Raw genomic sequence first — 17,750 nt, forward strand, 5'->3', positions numbered from 1 at the left:
TTTACTAAAGTTGACAAAGATTTGCTTCGTGCATAGGATTATAGCATAAATCAGGTTGAAAGAAACATTGAAATGCCATGTAGTCCAGCGCCCTGGTCAAAGCAGCTTTGGATAGATCAGTTGCTCAGGGCCTTCTCTGGTCAAGGTTTGAGTATCTCCAAAGACAGAGATTGCATAGCCTATATAGGCAATATGTTCCAGTGTTTGAACACCCATATAATGAAGAATGTTTTCCTTGTACAGAACATTCCCTGAGGCAGCGCTGAGCCTGTTACCCTTTTCAAACCACTGTGCTCCTCTGAATCTGATTTCATCTTCTTTATGCTCACTCAACGGATACTTGACAAGTGCAACAAGATCTCCTCTTAGTTTTTTCTCAAGGCTGAATAAAACTGTTCCCTTAGCCTCTCGTTACACATCATGTGCTCCAGTCCCCAGTCACCCTGGTGCTTCTCAGCTGGATTTGCTCCAGTTTGTCAGTGTCTGTCTTGTAGTGGGATACCCAAAACTGAGTACGAGATTCCAGATGCAGCCTCACAACTACTGAAGATAACTGAGATAAAATTAAACGTCTAAATGCCTTCTCTCTAACTTCTTAAGCTAGTGAATCCTGCTGGTTTTTAAATGGTTGGCTACCACTGTTGCATCTTAGAATATTATTTAATGTTACTATTTTGAGTTTCTCAGAAATGTAAGAAATTTTTTGTTTCCCTTTGCTCCCCCAAATTACACAACTTTATAGCACCACACCCCTTTGATTTTGAGGTTCCCTGTGGCTATCGGTGTTTTCTAAGAGAAGTATTGTGCGTTAATTAGTTCCTTCATTTTCTCTAGGTCAGCTGGCAAAAATACACATCGAAGTTCAACAGAAGAGGATTCATCTTCAGAGGAAGAAATGGAGTGGAGTGGTAACAATATGCTCCTAACTAATCTCTCTATACCTCAGTTAGATGGGACTGCAGATGAAAATGGTGGTAAGTAAATAAAAAAACAGCTTTGGAAGTCAAATTATTACCTGAGTCATAGTTCATCTTCAGATCAATTTGCTAATTCTCAGAAGTGCTAACCATTTTCGATTTGTGTTTCAATTGGAAGGAAATGCTCTCAACAGACTGCAGCAGCAGGCCCTTAACATCTTCCATATAAGCAAACACAATATTTTAATCTCAATGTCCTCTACGCATTACCAGAATCTGCAAGGGGTATTTTTTTGTTACTATTTGTTATGCAAATATGGTGTTAAAATTAATGATTCTGTAGGATCATTTATCCTGCTAGGATTTCATTGTAAATAGTTAAATGTATTGTTGTGTAAATTTATGTAGTTCTTTGCTTTGCAAGCATTTGCCACACATGCTAAAATATAGTGAGCCTTTGTTTGAGCCTATGTTTCATTCAGCAGATTGTGTGTTCACTTCTTGGGATTGCATGAGTTAAAACTATGCAGTGGCAAAGCTGATGCAGAAGAAACTGCCTTTCAGAATCTATAAAGAATTAAATTAATCTGTAGAGATATCTCTTGCTATCTCTTTATAACCTCCTGTCTTTGATCAAAAAAACGTAGTTAATAGAATGCATACTTTGAGGTTAGGCAAATATATGAATTCTATTCTTTGTTTCATTAGACAATCTACATATTTTCACATTTATAAAATCTGTTGAGCGAAGCAATGGAAAATGTGTGGATCTTGTGGGGAAAAATACATATCTGTATCCAGGGTTTTCTCAGTATTAGGTTCACTTTTCTTCTTGCTCTAATCAACAGTAGTTGTTCTTTGTTTAGAAATGTTGTATTAGCCATACTTCATTGCCTTTAAAATTTGAAATTTGTGGTTAACACACTTTGTACAGGAACTTATTTCTTAATCCATAGTACAAACTGGTTAATGTAAAATCTTGTTTGTGCTTGTGCATGTACCTAATTTCCAGTTATTGTATTTGCTTTTTGGGGCAGGAATGTGATCCTTTACAAAATGTCTGTATTGGTTCGTGTCTCTTGAAGCTATTTGACAAAAAAACAAACATCATATATTAGTATATAGAACAGATATGTCTTAATACATGTATTAGCAATTCTCTATTAGAGAAAGTAAGCTATATGATCTTATTACATAGGCAACCACAGCTATTCTTTTGTGTTCACTGTTTAAAGCATAGTTTACTTTTTGCTTTGCTTTTATAGATATAATTGTAGGGTTAATACATGACTTGATGTACTACTAATACGATTTGGTTTTGTAAAATATACAACTGTAATTTCCTTATTTGCAGTACTTTTGTAATTTAATGTAAAAAGGGATGCTTCTGGCTAATGAGACTGTGTCTTAAATCAATGTTTAAATTTTAGAATATTTTAAAAATGTGAAATATCACATGCAGAAGGAGAATGTTAGCTTAGAATGAGTTTATTACTGTGAACTTCATCAACTTCTTATAATAGGACATACAGTAAATTCAAACCAGATCTTAATCAAGTTCTTCTAAATTAGAAGGTTTTTATCCACACATGAATCTGTGTTCATAACACCTGACTGAGTGACTGACAAGTATTTTTGCAATTTTTGTATCTGAATAGTCAGGTATCTTCCAAGCGTTAGTTGACACTTCACTATACTCCTGTTTTCTTGGTTTTCAGTTAATCATCCTCATTCTTTGTGTGGACTCTCACCCTCAAAGAATCACAGACAGCATCTCCCAGCTGTGAGAGATTAGAAAATGTTATTAGAAACAGATTGAGACTTCTTTTTATTTTTCTCACCTGGCAACAAATAAATTGCTAAACTGAAGGCAGCATGAATGAATCTAAGATAATCCCCAAATTGGCTGAGATTTACAGTAAGGGCCCAAAGGATTGCCCATCTAGTACGACAGTATGCAGTGCGTGCTTCCAGATCATACAGCATGTTTCATAACTCCTGTCCCCCTTCAACATTTCAGCTAAAGATGTGGACACATGAACAAATTGCTGTGTGTCAGGAGCTCTGTGGTAACTGCCTCTTTGCAGAGGAATAAACTCCTTCAAATTACTTGGTGTTCATTGTGGTTAGGAGCAAGCACGCAGTTTCTGCAAACCAGTTGTTAATTTGATACTTACCACCTGCCTGTCCGCACTGATCCTGAGCAAATCCTGGTGACAGTATCAGTGAAAGAAAAATCATCCCAGGTATCACGTGATGAGTCTGCACAGGACAGTTACTGCAGCACATGCTGGTTGCAGATCTGTGTGAGAATTTTAATGAATGGATGTGAACTCATGATCTAACTAAATGCTGCAAACTCCTTGCATAAACACCTGAATGGGTGGTAAATTGCTCTGCTTTATAAAAGTGCAGCAAATTGTCTGTGCCTAGCGCACAGGACAGTTAATACAACGCCCTTGTCGTGTTGTAAGATAGTATTTTAGCTTTCTGTGCAATTACTTTTCTATATGGAGAAAGTCATCTAAATAAGTTCTTTGTTTTTCAGAGCCAGTGAGTATGCATTCTTCTCAGGGACAAAGCAGGGTACAAGATTTTCTAGAAATCAATCTGTTTGTATTTAGTTATCTGAAAGTTATTTTAGAAGCCTTCTTTCAGAAAACCAGCATGAAATCTTTGGCAACTATGCAAGCCTACCATTTAGGAGTAACTGACAGAATGGCTGAGATGCAAGTGTACTGACGACATGATTTCGATAAAGCAGCTCATGTACTCGGGGTCTGTAGTTGTCATAATCATAAATGCAGTGTGGTTTAGAAGAGTTTTGTTTTGTCTTTGGATGGGAGGGCTTTCAGGAAAGTGTCAATAAAATTAGTAATGCCTTAGGTCCTTTTTTTTTACAGGACTACTAGAGTAAAATTGCTTGTCTTCCATTTCAGACAATCCTTTGAATAATGAAAGTTCTCGAACTCACTCCTCCGTCGTTGCAACAAGCAAAATGTCTGTAAAGACCTCAATCTTTCACAAAGATGCTGCTACGCTAGAACCCCCATCTTCTGCTAAGATTACTTTTCAGTGTAAACACACAAGTGCCCTTTCTAACCATGTTTTGAATAATGAAGATTTAGTAGAAGACCTCTCGCAACCAAACACAGAAACAAGACCTGAACTTTCGGTCCATTCTCTTACAAAAGAAAGCACTTACTCAGCAAAGTACCCAACTCCATTCAGCAATAGTACCCATGCAGAAAACTCTCACAAAGACAGCAACAAGAAAGATACTCTCCCAGTTCCTTCATGTGAAAGTAATATTTTTGAGTATGAAGATGATATTTCATCAGTGAGCAGACAGATACCTAGTAGGAAGTATACTAGCATCAGAAAGGCTGAAAAGGATGTCTCTTTTATGCATGTTGGCCGCCACATTGGTGACAGCATGTTGAATAAAAACTTATTTAACTTTTCCGATTTGAGCCACTCCGGCCACTCCAAAGGTAAAATGTCCTCTGAAGTAAATGAAAAGTCCAGCAGTGCAAGTATAAATAGTTTTTTTCCAGCAACAGTTACAGAAAATTGTGAATTGATGTCTTGTTCAGGAGGCAGTCGAACTATGGTACATTCACTTGAAAATAACACTGATGAAGGTGGCCTTAATAAGCTTAAAATTAGGTATGAAGAATTTCAGGAGCATAAGGCAGAAAAGCCAAGCCTCAGTCAACAAGCAGCACATTATATGTTCTTTCCTAGTGTTGTTCTTTCTAATTGTCTTAGTCGACCACAGAAGTTAGCTCCCGTGACATATAAATTACAGCAAGGCAACAAACAGTCCAGGTTGAAGCTGAATAAAAAGAAACATGGTTTTATCAGTCATCAGGAGCCTGCAAGTGTACATGATGTTGCATCAGTGAAAGAAACGTGCTATACACAAGGTAATGCTTGTAGTAACATTCCTGATAAGGATAGTGCTTTACCTAGTGACTTAGTTCAAGTTCCTCTTGAGGCTTTTGAAAACAAAATGCCTACAAGTACAGCTAATTATACTGACTGCCAGTTTGCAGATGGATCTCTTGAAACTGAGCAGTCATTTGGATTATGTGGGAATAAATATACGCTCCGAACAAAACGGAAGGTAAATTATGAGACTGAAGACAGTGAATCGAGCTTTGTCGCACACAACTCAAAAATTAATCTACCTCAACCAATAGAAAGTGTTGAAAGTTTGGATGGGTCTCAGAAGTCTCGAAAGCGTAGAAAACTTTCTAAAAAATTGCCACCTGTTATTATTAAATATATTATCATCAATAGATTTAGAGGGAGAAAAAATATGCTTGTTAAACTAGGGAAAGTAGATTCTAGTGAGGAAAGAGTAGTACTCACAGAGGAAAAGATGAACTTATATAAAAAGCTTGCACCTTTAAAGGACTTTTGGCCAAAAGTTCCTGACTCTCCTGCAACCAAATATCCTATTTATCCTCTAACACCAAAGAAAAGTCACAAAAGGAAAGCAAAACATAAGTCAACCAAGAAAAAAGCTGGAAAACCACAAAAAACAGGTAGTAAAAATATTAGAAGAACTTTATCTTTCAGAAAAAGAATGCATACAATTCTTTCTCCTCCTTCACCATCCTACAATGCTGAAGCTGAAGACTGTGACTATAACTATAGTGATGTTATGTCTAAGTTAGGTTTTCTTTCTGAGAGAAGCACAAGCCCAGTAAACACATCTCCGCCTCGCTGCTGGTCTCCCACTGATCCAAAAGCAGAAGAAATTTTGACCAAGCTGGACAGAGAAGCTTTGTTTAGCAGGGCACCCAATATGTACAACAGCAAGACTGTTAATTCTAGTGTAGGAAAAAATAGTCGAGCAAAAACTCAGGTTAAGAAATGTAAAAAGAAATTTGCTAGCCCCGCTGTATCTACCAAGAAAAAGAAAAAGATTAATCAGGCTGATAAAACAGCAGATGATGGAAAGAAGAAACCCAGAACAAAAGAAAGACAAAAAAACGCTGAAAAAGCATCCTCAAGAAAGCGCGTGGTATTTAAAGATGAAAAAGGACATACTCGCTCTGCTGCAGAAGTGAAGTTTGTGCTGAAACATCAGGATCTGCCTGAGATTTCTTACAATTCTGTCAACTTGCAGCCACTTCATAACTGGAAAGACAGTCCTCTTCCTGGCTATTCAGTGGGATATCTACCATCAGCACAGCTCCCTTCAGCAGCTGATGCACAAGGTAATTCATCAGGCTGTTTTAATTCATTGATGGAAATTGATAAGCCTGTAGATACACAGTGTTTACCTGCTCCACGAGAAGACCCTCATTCATCTTTTGCATCTACTCCTGTGGCATCTGGAAGAGAAGTACCAAAAATGAGCTCCCAAAGGCCCAGGACTCAAAGTGCTATATTTAGAATGAAGGAATCTGCTGTCGTTCAAAACATATTTGATCCATCTAATCAGTCAACTCAGGTAACACAGAATGTGCGCATCTCTAAAGATAAGACTTCTGCAAAAGCAGAAGAGGTAAAAAATTTGCAAAACAGATATTTACCATCAGCTGGGAAATTAAATGAAGCTCGTGACTCTTTGAACACAGCAAAGATGGATCAGTTACATGCCACTAACTATTTGCATTGTAAAGACAATAATCAACAGCAGATTTTTTGTTTACCAGAGGCATCCAAGCATTCTGATCCTTGTTCTTCTATTCTTAAGTCATCTGAGGAGAGCCCTGGGCCACATCAGTTGCCTAAGAACTGTTTTGTAACGTCTTTGAAGAGTCCAGTGAAACAATTAAATTGGGATCAAAACCAGAGAGGATTTATTTTTGATATGTCACATTTTAAACCTGAAACAGTAAAACAAAGGTCTCTGTCAGAAACAACCATGCAACCAAAACCCATCTCCCAATATAAAAACAGGACTATAGTGGCCCCGTCAGCGTTCAGTGAAGGACAGTCTGGCCTAGCTGTTTTGAAAGAGTTGCTCCAGAAGAGACAGCAGAAAGCTCAGAATGCTAGTGTTACACAGGAACCATTACAAGCTAAAACACAGTTGAGCAGAACTGTACCATGTCCTCTTGAACAGAATAAAGCAATCAAAAGGTCCCGGTCAGTTGCATCACCAAGAAAATCTCGTGCTCCCAGGAATACAAAACCTAAAGAAAAAACACCAAAACTGTCAAAAATGGAGTCTTTAAGCCAGCAGTTCACTAGTCGCATTGATCACTCTGTGTCTGATGACAGCCCCGTTTTTTTTTCAGACCCTGGTTTTGAAAGCTGCTACTCACTTGAAGACAGCTTGTCTCCAGACCACAATTACAATTTTGATATTAACACTATAGGGCAAACTGGATTTTGCAGTTTTTATTCTGCAAGCCAGTTTGTCCCAGCAGATCAAAATCTGCCCCAGAAATTCTTGAGTGATGCAGTTCAGGATCTTGGTTCTGGACAAACAACAGAAAACGACTTTATGTGTCATGATGACCAAAAATCTGAGGAAGAAAAGCAGCATTCCTCAAGCACGAGTAAATGGATACGGTCTGGTTCCCTGAGCCCTGAGCTTTTTGAGAAAACCTCACTGGATAGTAATGAGAACCACTGCCGTAGCCAATGGAGGAAAAATGTTCATCCTTCAACTTCTAGATCTAGTTCTATTGATACCTCTTGTACACAAGAGACTGAAGTCTGTTTAAATGAAAAATTCAAATTAAATAGAAATACCGTAAATAAAGAGAGATTTCTTAACCTTCCTCAGCCAACCAGCTCGGACTGGATTCAAAGCCACATTAGAAAAGAAACCACTTTTGAACCCTGTCAACCACTTGATTCAGTTAATACCTCTTTTACATCCATATTGTCTTCTCCTGATGGTGAACTTATAGATGCAGCTTCTGAGGATTTAGAATTATATGTTTCGAGAAACAATGAGGCATTAACTCCAACTCCAGATAGTTCACCAAGATCAACCAGCTCTCCCTCACAATCAAAGAATGGAAGTTTTACACCTCGTACTGCTCACATTCTTAAGCCTCTCATGTCCCCACCCAGTCGTGAGGAAATCATGGCAACTTTGCTGGATCATGATCTCGCAGAAACAATTTATCAGGAACCATTTTGCAGCAATCCTTCAGATGCTCCAGAAAAGCCAAGGTACTGTTAAATGCATTTCTGTCTACATATGCTTGTGATTATATTAAATGTAATTTATTCCTGTAAACGATTTTATGCTGTTATGCGTCACAGATGCATGAAGGATCCCATCTGATATACATACATTTGAACTTGAAAATTACTGTGCTTCCTGTTGCAAATACCCATTTTTCTTCATGACACTGATTTTTTTTTTTTTTGTTGCTTGATACTGTTGTAGTAAGTGGGAGTGTGCCTGCTTGGTTTGTAAAAGAAAGATACTGCTCACAGGAGTTGCACAGTGAGAAAACTAGTTAGCAGGACTCTACTTGCGTATCATCTTGAGGACTGCCTTCAATGCAGTTCAGAACAAAAGGATAACTTAAAACTATTTTCTTCACAGGGAGATTGGAGGACGGCTTCTCACAGTGGAAACTAGACTTCCAAATGACCTGCTTGAGTTTGAGGGGGACTTCTCATTAGAAGGTCTACGACTCTGGAAGACTGCGTTTTCAGCAATGACAGAAGGTCCTAGACCAGGGTCTCCTCATTATGGTCACTCTACTGTTAACAGAAGAGAAGGTAATAGCCATAAAACTAGTGAAGACAAAAAGATAGTCATAATGCCATGCAAGTGTGCTCCAAGCCAACAGCAAGTTCAGATATGGCTCCATGCCAAAGATGAGTATGAACATTTCAAGAAATTGCCTAAGAATCATCCTGCTGAGCTGGCAAAGGCATCTGAGAATTTCAGCTCTGCAGTATTGTCTGAAGAGAAATCTGTAGAAGTAGTAAAAGCAACTAGAGATTTAAATTTATCTAGCCTGGAAGATGAAAGACCTGTTGTGCCTACAAAGAATTCTCCTGCTTCTGTGGCAGAAGCTACGAAAACACAAACCAAGGAAACCTGTGATAGGCCTATAAGCACTATAGGAACTTCTATAAATACTAAAAATGACATGGACTCTAATAAAACTCCATCTGAAAGCAAGACACTTACGACTTCAACACTAGAACATGATAAGGAAGAGGAGGAGGACGATTATTATGTCAATTACAGTTCACCAGATTCTCCCGTACTACCTCCTTGGCAGCAGGTAGCATCTCCAGATCCCAAACAGTCCAACTTAGAAGACACAGAGTGGAATAGTCAGAATATTATTTTGTCTTCTGTGGAAGGAAATGATGTAGTACCTGTTGGAAGTGCACAAAACGCTCTGTCCACCCAAGAGGACGTTAGGACATCCTTTGACACATCTCCATTTCAAGTTAATGATGATCCTGGAAATTCTGAATCCGCTTTCCTACATAGTACACCCATTGTGCAAAGAAAAAATCAAGATGGAGTACCTGAGGTTCTTGGTTTTACACCTTTATCCACAGGTAAATCCATTAAGTGATTCTAATGATAGACAAAAAAAATATCTGAAAATGATATTATTTTTCTTCTGACATAATGAGAAAAGAGTTTCATCTGCAAATAAATATATTGAAAGCTAGGTTTGGAAAGGAAAAGGTCTCTGCATTATTGTTAAAGTAACTACTGAATTATGAAAAAAGTCTAGAAGCAGAACACCCTTTTGCTTCCTGATGGTCGCAGTATCAGAACTCTGAAGTGCTGGTTAAAAACTTAATTTAATAAGTATAGCTTGTTTTGGTGATTTTTGAAATCTTGTTGGTTATATTGCTTGTATTTTTCATACATAATCTCAGTGTAGAGTGTGAATAACAGTGCGGTGTTCAAGATGATAATCGTGTGAGGTTTGGTAACTTATTGGCCTTGTACTGTACGTTCCTAAATGTCCATAAATATGCATTGTAATAGTTGTGCTTTGGATTGGACAGAGAATAAAGTTGTATTTGTTTATATATATACAATAATATTTGTTTATAATATTAACCAAATGCCTCTAGTTGTTTCTAGCATGTTTTTAATGTCTAGACAGTATTATTGAGGCTAAGCAGTTTTGCACTTGCATATGTTTACAGAACCAAAAGCCCAAAAACTGAGCCACAAGAGAGGAAATAATGCTGATGGTCTTCGAAGAGTACTTCTGACCACACAAATGAAGGTAAATTAAGATTTTACGTGCAGTTGTATTTTTATTACACCACACATACACATTTCCGTACTCCTGCGTTTTTTTTCTTTTGCTGTTAAGATCCTGAAAATACATTTAAAAACTAGGATGCAATTGCTGTAGAATTGGTGTACATTCAAATTTAGGAATAAGAAATCAGTTGAATTTGTGGGGGCCGGGGTGGGAATTCGGATATTGAGAGTATGTTCTATGTTTTAGGGTAGCAAGACACCAATGAAACACTAAAGAGACGCCATGTAAGGATGTTGCTTTGCTCTTCAGTTTCAACATCCTTTTTAAGTTCTCTTGTGATTTCCCTTTTATATATATGTGTGTACATACATACGCAGGCACGCACAGAGGTGTATATTTAGGTGTCTGTATGTGTATTGGTTTTCAGACAATGTTGTAAGCGTTTTCTGAAATCAACGTAGGTGGTGAATGGTATGTTTCTGCTCCCCGTGTTGGAAACAGAATGCTGAGCTAGATGCATTACCAAAATGACCCAATGGTCTTTTATTTTTTTCTTAAAATACTAGTATTCCCCGGTATACCCTTAATTCAGTGCCTTAAAAAGTGGTAACTGAAATAGAGGGTTTTGATTAATTGTTGCTCAAGAGAGAATAGAGGTTTGCTGGTTGCCCTGTCCTTAGGCTTCTAAGAAAGCCAATATGTGTGGGTGTGTGGGGGGATGGGTGTTTGGTTGTTTTTGTGGGGGTTTTTAAAGTATTTCAAACTGCCTCTTGCTTTACTATGAGGTTTCATTAAAATTATTGCTAAAAGACAGAGAGATACAACTGTTGTTTCCCTGTTGAAAAATGACATGGGGAGAATAGCGAAAGCTGCTTTTTTTAGTAATTGTAGTGTAGCATTTTCCTTTTCATTGATAAATTTGTGTATAATATTGCATATGAATTTAGCAACCTGTAGTTTTTTGAATATTATACTGTGCTTTTTTTTTTCCCCTCCCAATAAAGAATCAATTTGCTGGCCTTGGTGCTCCAAAGAAAGAGACTTCTCAAATTGAAGGACCATCTTTAAATAACACTTATGGTTTTAAAATCAGTGTGGAGAACCTGCAGGAAGCAAAATCTTTACATGAGGTAACTTACATGTTATTTTATGAAATGGTAGTTTGTCAGACCAGTTTTGTAATGGCAGAATTTTAAAACCTTTTCCTCCTTGGTCCCTGGCTGACTTAAAATTAATCAGTGTGTGATGTCTGCAGCTTTAAGTAGTTGCTCTACTAGCTTCACCTTGATCTCAGAGTGCCTTTATGTAATAGTATTGAACTAAATTTCACAATATTTTTGTTGAGAAGGTAGTAAACCTTCCTTTAAAAAATAAAAATAATGGAAAGATCAGAAAGAAGAAATAGTAGGTTTTGTATAAAAACATTACTGGAAAAACTAGTTGACCATAACTTTCATGGATCATTTCCTTAAGAAACAAGGCATCTGGCATCATTCAGTCAGGCCCTCCTGGTATCTCTACATGTTACATTCTGAGCATGTTGTCCAGTTTCTACGACATTTAACAAAATGGTGTGTGTCTCATAGAGTGTCTCTGTGTATTTCATATAGATCAGTGGTTGGTCTGGGAAGAGAGATCAAAATTGGTGCTGGAGAAAAGGGATGCAATGTGACTATAGTAGTACTTCTGCATTTGGCTGCTAACTGGCCAGCCAGCATGTATGTGCTCCCAGACAGTCACCACATCCGTGCTTTGGAATTAGCTGTTGACCAACTTAGAGATGAGACAGGGAGATAGAGTTTTATGCACTGAGTAGATGACGCAGGAGAAGCCACGAGAAACTGATGACTCAGCAGGAAATTGAGATAGAGTGTGATAGTAGAATTTAATTTCAGTGATGGCTATAGTGATGAAGGATGCAAATCTAGAGGAAATCAGGCTGCCCCCAGGGCAGCTTGCACACTCAGAAATATTTGTAACTGTTCCCTTGTAATCCCTCTAACTTGCCCATTATTTCACATTATCAACAATATTATGCAAGACAGCAGAGCAACAAGATAGTGTTGAAACAGTGTTAAATACTACAGTATTTATTGTAGAGCCAAAACTGTACAATGTATGGGGATTAGCATTTTCTTAGTGCAAACCATTCTGCAAAAAGCTGTAGCAACATAATGTGGAAGTTCATTAAAGCAAGTGAAGGAGAAGTTAGGTATTCTCCATATCTTCCTGTAAATGACTTTATCTTCATGCTTGTTTGCGCATCTTGCGTGAGGGAGGGAACGGAAAATAAAGACCAACCGTGATTCTTTGTTCTTGATCAATCCAGAAACTTAATTCAACTGAATATGCCAAAGCTGTTTGAAAACGTTGCAGGAATTGACAGTTGTTGAAGTTGAATGTTTCTGTTTGTTTGCGTTTTCTGCTTTTGGGAGAAGATAGTACTCAGAAGCAAATTTATTGAATAATTGAGTATAAAAATGTATTAAGTGCTTAATCTTTTTTTGTAAGATAATGCTTTTTTGCAAAGAAGTGAGATCCAGAGATGCATGTTTAATGACTTCTGTTAATTTTCAGATGTGACTTCTTAGTTACAATATAATATGACCATGTAAATACCTGCAATGCACTGATTTGCACTAATAGTCTCCTCCTAAATATTTTGAAGAAAGCTCCAAAACGTACTAACTTACTGTATTTATTTGTTGATAGGTCCAACACCTTACCCTCATCAGTATGGAGTTACATGCTCGAACCAGACGAGATTTGGAACCAGACCCAGAGTTTGACCCGATCTGTGCTTTATTCTATTGCATCTCATCAGACACAGCACTGCCAAATACTGATAAGAAAGAAATCACTGGTGCTATAGTGATTGATAGAGACAGGACACTCTCCAGCCAAGGTTCCTATTTCTTTTTTCGTAACATATTATACAAAAATGCTTATTTCATAGTAGTCAAACAGTAGCAAGCAAAATATAATCGAGTATCTGTCTTACTATTTAGCTCATTTGATTTTGTCTTGTTGACTGTTGGATGAATGGCCATATTAAACATAGAGAGAGTTTTCCTGCTTATATCTTCTGAAGAACTATTGCATGGGCTGTCAACCGCAAATTACATACACATGTGCAAAATATCTATGTTTGCATACTTGTGGACAAGCTCCTGCAGTGTTCTGAAAGTATAAAGAGGAAAACCTGCCTTTAGTTTCCTGCTCAAGTTGCTGGATAGCTACAAGTAGAAAATGTTAAAAGCAAGACAGTATGTTTTATATTTTACTTAAGGGTTATTTTTGTGGTTTTATCTGATCCTTTTAGGATCTAAACAGGGGCCCTTATTCTATTGTACCTTTTTGGCTTTGTTTAGACCAGTGATACTCAACCTGTGGCTCTAGAGCCGGATGTGGCTCTTCATGGCCCTACAGGCGGCTCTCGCAATGTAGGCGTCTGATCGGCGCTCCACTCTATCAGGCAGCGCGGGGAGCACTGAGCAAATGGACCAGCAGTGTGGGAGTCGCTGAAGTTCCCCCTCCCATAGGGGGAAAGAAAAGGAGCTGCTGGGATCCCCCCACAGGTAAGAGTAGAGATCACCTCCCACCCAGCAGCCGTGGGGCAGAATGGGGAAAAACTTGCCCTTTTGCCCCTTCTACCCCTCCACCCCACTCCTTCCTAGCAGCCAGAAGGGGTTGAAGAAAGAAAGCTGCTGGGAGAGAGGATGCTGATGTGTCATGTCGTGATGTATCAATATGTGATGGTGTTGAGGCAGCATCATCACACATTGAAGTGTCATGATGGAAAAAAAAAAAAAAAATCATCCTGTTGATACTTGATTTTCATGGTGCTCTACAACTCCATTTAATAAAGAAGTGGCTCTCCAGCTGTTAAAGGTTGAGTACCACTGGTTTAGGCTAGTAAAACAAACAAACAAACAAACAACAAAAAACAACAACAAAAACCAAAACCAAAGTCCTCTTTCTTTCAGGGTTTCTTTGGCATTGTAAATGTGTATTAAACCACAAAATACTGTCTAAAATTTAAGTGTGGACAAAAACCTACCAAAAATAAATTTAGCATTAAGGCAACAGCTCCTTCTTTTACCCGTTTATTTCTCAAAGTATTATAGCTATTACATCACGTTAAGCTAAGTTCTTATTATTCTCAGTGAAGTTTATTCTGGTATTACATGCTTGTTACTATCTTTAAAAAAAATTATTTCCATTACCTTACTAAGTTAGATTTTCCACAGTATAGCCACTATGGCTTCCTAGGTGTGTGCCACTGATAAATTATCAAGAAAAAGCTCTCTGTAAAGAGGTCTAATAGTATTTTGAAAACCAAAGGTTCTGATCTGGTTTTGGTAGTGAAATAAAATGATGTGTTTAAATGTTATTGTGACATTCCTTGCTTTAATTGACATGTGCTGTCAATATTTTCTTGGTTAGAACTTTTGAGTTCCCTGTGGAGTGACTTGACATTGAGATACACTTTTTTTTTTTTCCCCTTTTTGTGTTATTATTGCTTTGTAAGTTACAGTACTCATTGTAACATTTATTTCTGAAAGCACACTGGTTTTGATTCTCAAAATCTTAAGAATGTGTCAAGTAGATGCCTTTTAAAAACTCCAGATTGTTGCCTTAGTCAGAGATATTACTGTCATATAGAGAAAATGAAAAGACAGAGTATGTGTTGCATATTATCCATTTAAAGGGGTTTTTTTATATGGAAGGCAAATGCTGAGTTCCTGCATGCATACGAATTTAGCTGTTATTCACACACACTTGTCAGTGTATACACTCTTAATGCGCCCTAAGTGAGCGTTTGCTCGTGTTATTCCGTCTCTGTCAGTAACTTAGCAGTGGTCTTTTAAGAAGTGTACTGAAAAAAACTGGACTATGTTATATAGCAATTTCATTCTTTGAAGCATTTTGCAAAGCTACTCTTAAGCTAGCAATTAAAATACATATTTTTGCATGAAAACAGTGTGAGCTGTCATATGGTCCTTTAATATTTCTTATTAAAAAATAATTTTCTGATACCTGGACTCTTGTACGTGTAAAATGGTGAAATTTCTCTTGAATCAAATTTACTTATATCTGAGAATTTGTGCAGGATTGCCACTATGGTAGAATTTTGCAAAGTGAAAAGAACAAACTTTTCCACCCAGGAGGAGCAAAATAAGTCCATGGAATTAATTGTGATAATAATTAGTGCTAAAAGATAAAAATCTGTTGTATTCCATACTATTTTTCAGTTATATGTTTTATTCTAGAGCGATACTGTTGACTGAAGTCATGGAATTCCTTCTAAATTGTAATGATTTTTTTTTTTTTTTACTTTATTTTCTAGGGAGCAGAGATCAAGCCCCCTTGCTCACAAGATCTGGAGTTACAGGACTAGAAGTCAGTTACGCTACTGATGAAAGAACTCTTTTCCAGGAAGTAGTGAATATTGTAAAAAGGTAGCATATCTGTACGTTCTGCTTTTATTTTTCAGGCTTGGTACAGCAGATTTAGTTCCTTCAGTCTCTCAAATACTGATTTTTGTTGTTGTTGTTTCCCTCAAAGGCTTATTTCTAGAGTGGACAAGCATGGTGGTCTTTTGAATAAAAATACTTTTTGCTTTTCCTTTTCTCTGACAGCAAGAACATTCAGATCCTCTTAAGCAGCTGAGTTACAGTCTTGAAACTAATCAGCCATATAAGTGATCTTCTTTAAAATACAACCTTTTCTGTTAATCCCAGAATTCATTACACATCTCTCTCTGAAACTCTCAGAATAGTAGATACTAACAGTGCTGAGAGCTATAGAAAACTCCTCACATGGAAAGAATTTTTCTAGGGACTCGGAGGCAAGACAGAAAAAACCCCTACATGGTAGTGAAACAGCTATGGACAGATTAAAATAACTGGTAGTTGAAAAATCAGTTTCCTTCATTAGTTTTGTCTTCTCTGAATGGAAATCCCCTGCTCCATCAGACTTGGAAAACTGCTGATTTTCCCCATCTCCACCAAGGCTGGGAAGCCTGTTTGGTAGCCTTCTCAGCTGGTGAGTAGGTGGAAGCACAGATGTCTCTCCAGGCCATACTGTCAGAGGTGCAAAGCTGTAAAATTGCAAGGAAAAATAAACAGATTTAAACTATGAGTCACCCTGCTGGAATAGAGGCACAGGAAAAAAAATACGTACTAGGCAGAGTACATTTGCCATTCTTTCTCTCTCCAACCAGAAAACCTCTGATGAGAAAGACATTGACCAACCCCATGAAGCCAGAATACAAAAAGAGTTGCTGAATGCAACCAACACAGGGTGGGTCCTGACAGAGCAGCAGATCCCTGTTCAGAGAAGACAAAATTCAGGTAAGGAACATAACTTTATTTTTCTCTTTCTTGGAAATCTAGTGCTCCATCAAACTTAGGAAAATTACTGAGAATGAAAAACTGCCAATAAATGAAGAATTCTCCACCAGTTTTGTGGAAATTTAAAGAGTGACAGTACATAAAGAGTATGGGAGAGAGAACTCAGCAGTTTGACTAGACCTTTATCACCGAAGAACAGAAGTCTGCATCTGTACATATTGAAGGCATTACACAATGAAAAAAGCATGCAATTTTTGTAGTACTTCAAGATGGAATGTACCTATCACCAGGTTGCTGACTGAGAAATCTCTTTTAAGAGATCTTCTCTTTCAACACTGTGCTGGCCTCCCTTTTTGGCACACCAACTTTATCTTCAAAGATTGAGTTAGTTAACTTGTATTCCTGAAAGATAAAAGATTTACTCTATTAATGGAGGGGCAGACTGCTGTCATCATCTTAGCCTGCTGCCCTACCCTCTCTGTGCAGTATCACCTAAGGAATCAGACTTCTGCTGAACTCTCAACAAATACATTTTAAAAACTTGGATCACATCTGCAGTTTGCTGCTCTTTTCCTCCTTTATTTTCTGTAGCCTAGGAAAAAGAGAATAAGCAGTTTTGCTGGAGTGGATGTTTTATATTTCTTGAGCACAAAACAAGTGTCTAGGCCCAGAGTAGCTTTAACTGAAGGAAAATGTACCGTAAAACTACCTGATTAAAAAGTACTTCAAAAATCTTCCTAAGTGGGAAATGAACATGCAAGCAGCTTCAATGAAAACTTTCAGCATCAGGAATTATTTTTTAAACAATCTTCTGTTGCTGTTTTTAGTGTTATTTTTTCCAGCACAAGCTAGGTACTGTCATTGTTCTGAGAGGTGCGCTTAATAGCAGGTTGTGATAGGTTAGGGAAAGAAGACAATCAGGCCATGTTTAAGAAGTGTTACCACTTGGGGTTCATGGAGCAAAACTCAAAATTACCTTCATTTATCAGCAGAGGACCATATTGGTATGCTGATGAATTCATCAGGCTAGAGAATAATAGGTTCTTGTGATCAAATATGCCCAGCATGACTGCAGCTTGCTTTTGGTTCATGTTCTTGGCCTCTTTGACTGTTGGAGGGAAGGGTGGAAGAGTGACATCCCAGATTACTGGCACAATGAATGACAGAATATCTATTCAATCTTGATTGTCAATACCAGGAACAGACTTTATCAGCTTGTTGGTGCACTGAGCAGAGGGTGCCTCAGCTGTGGGAGGAATTGTCTTATGCAGTCCAGTTGAAGAATTCTTCCCATT

The 17,750-nt window shown here is 37.7% G+C and overlaps 1 protein-coding gene across 2 annotated transcripts in view; it reads left to right on the top strand.

Moving 5' to 3' along the window:
* REV3L (REV3 like, DNA directed polymerase zeta catalytic subunit) overlaps positions 1-17,750 on the top strand; it is a 124,918-nt gene that overhangs the window by 76,526 nt on the left and 30,642 nt on the right. For both annotated transcript variants that reach the window (XM_086482432.1, XM_086482431.1), the window contains exons 12-18: positions 835-974; positions 3,857-8,066; positions 8,449-9,428; positions 10,035-10,117; positions 11,104-11,229; positions 12,812-13,004; positions 15,450-15,561. In XM_086482432.1, coding sequence (XP_086338558.1) covers positions 835-974; positions 3,857-8,066; positions 8,449-9,428; positions 10,035-10,117; positions 11,104-11,229; positions 12,812-13,004; positions 15,450-15,561 — 5,844 coding nt within the window. The remainder of the gene's footprint in view (positions 1-834; positions 975-3,856; positions 8,067-8,448; positions 9,429-10,034; positions 10,118-11,103; positions 11,230-12,811; positions 13,005-15,449; positions 15,562-17,750) is intronic.

Source organism: Leptosomus discolor, chromosome 2, assembly GCF_034619465.1.
Source record: "Leptosomus discolor isolate bLepDis1 chromosome 2, bLepDis1.hap2, whole genome shotgun sequence".
Lineage (NCBI taxonomy): Eukaryota > Metazoa > Chordata > Aves > Leptosomiformes > Leptosomidae > Leptosomus > Leptosomus discolor.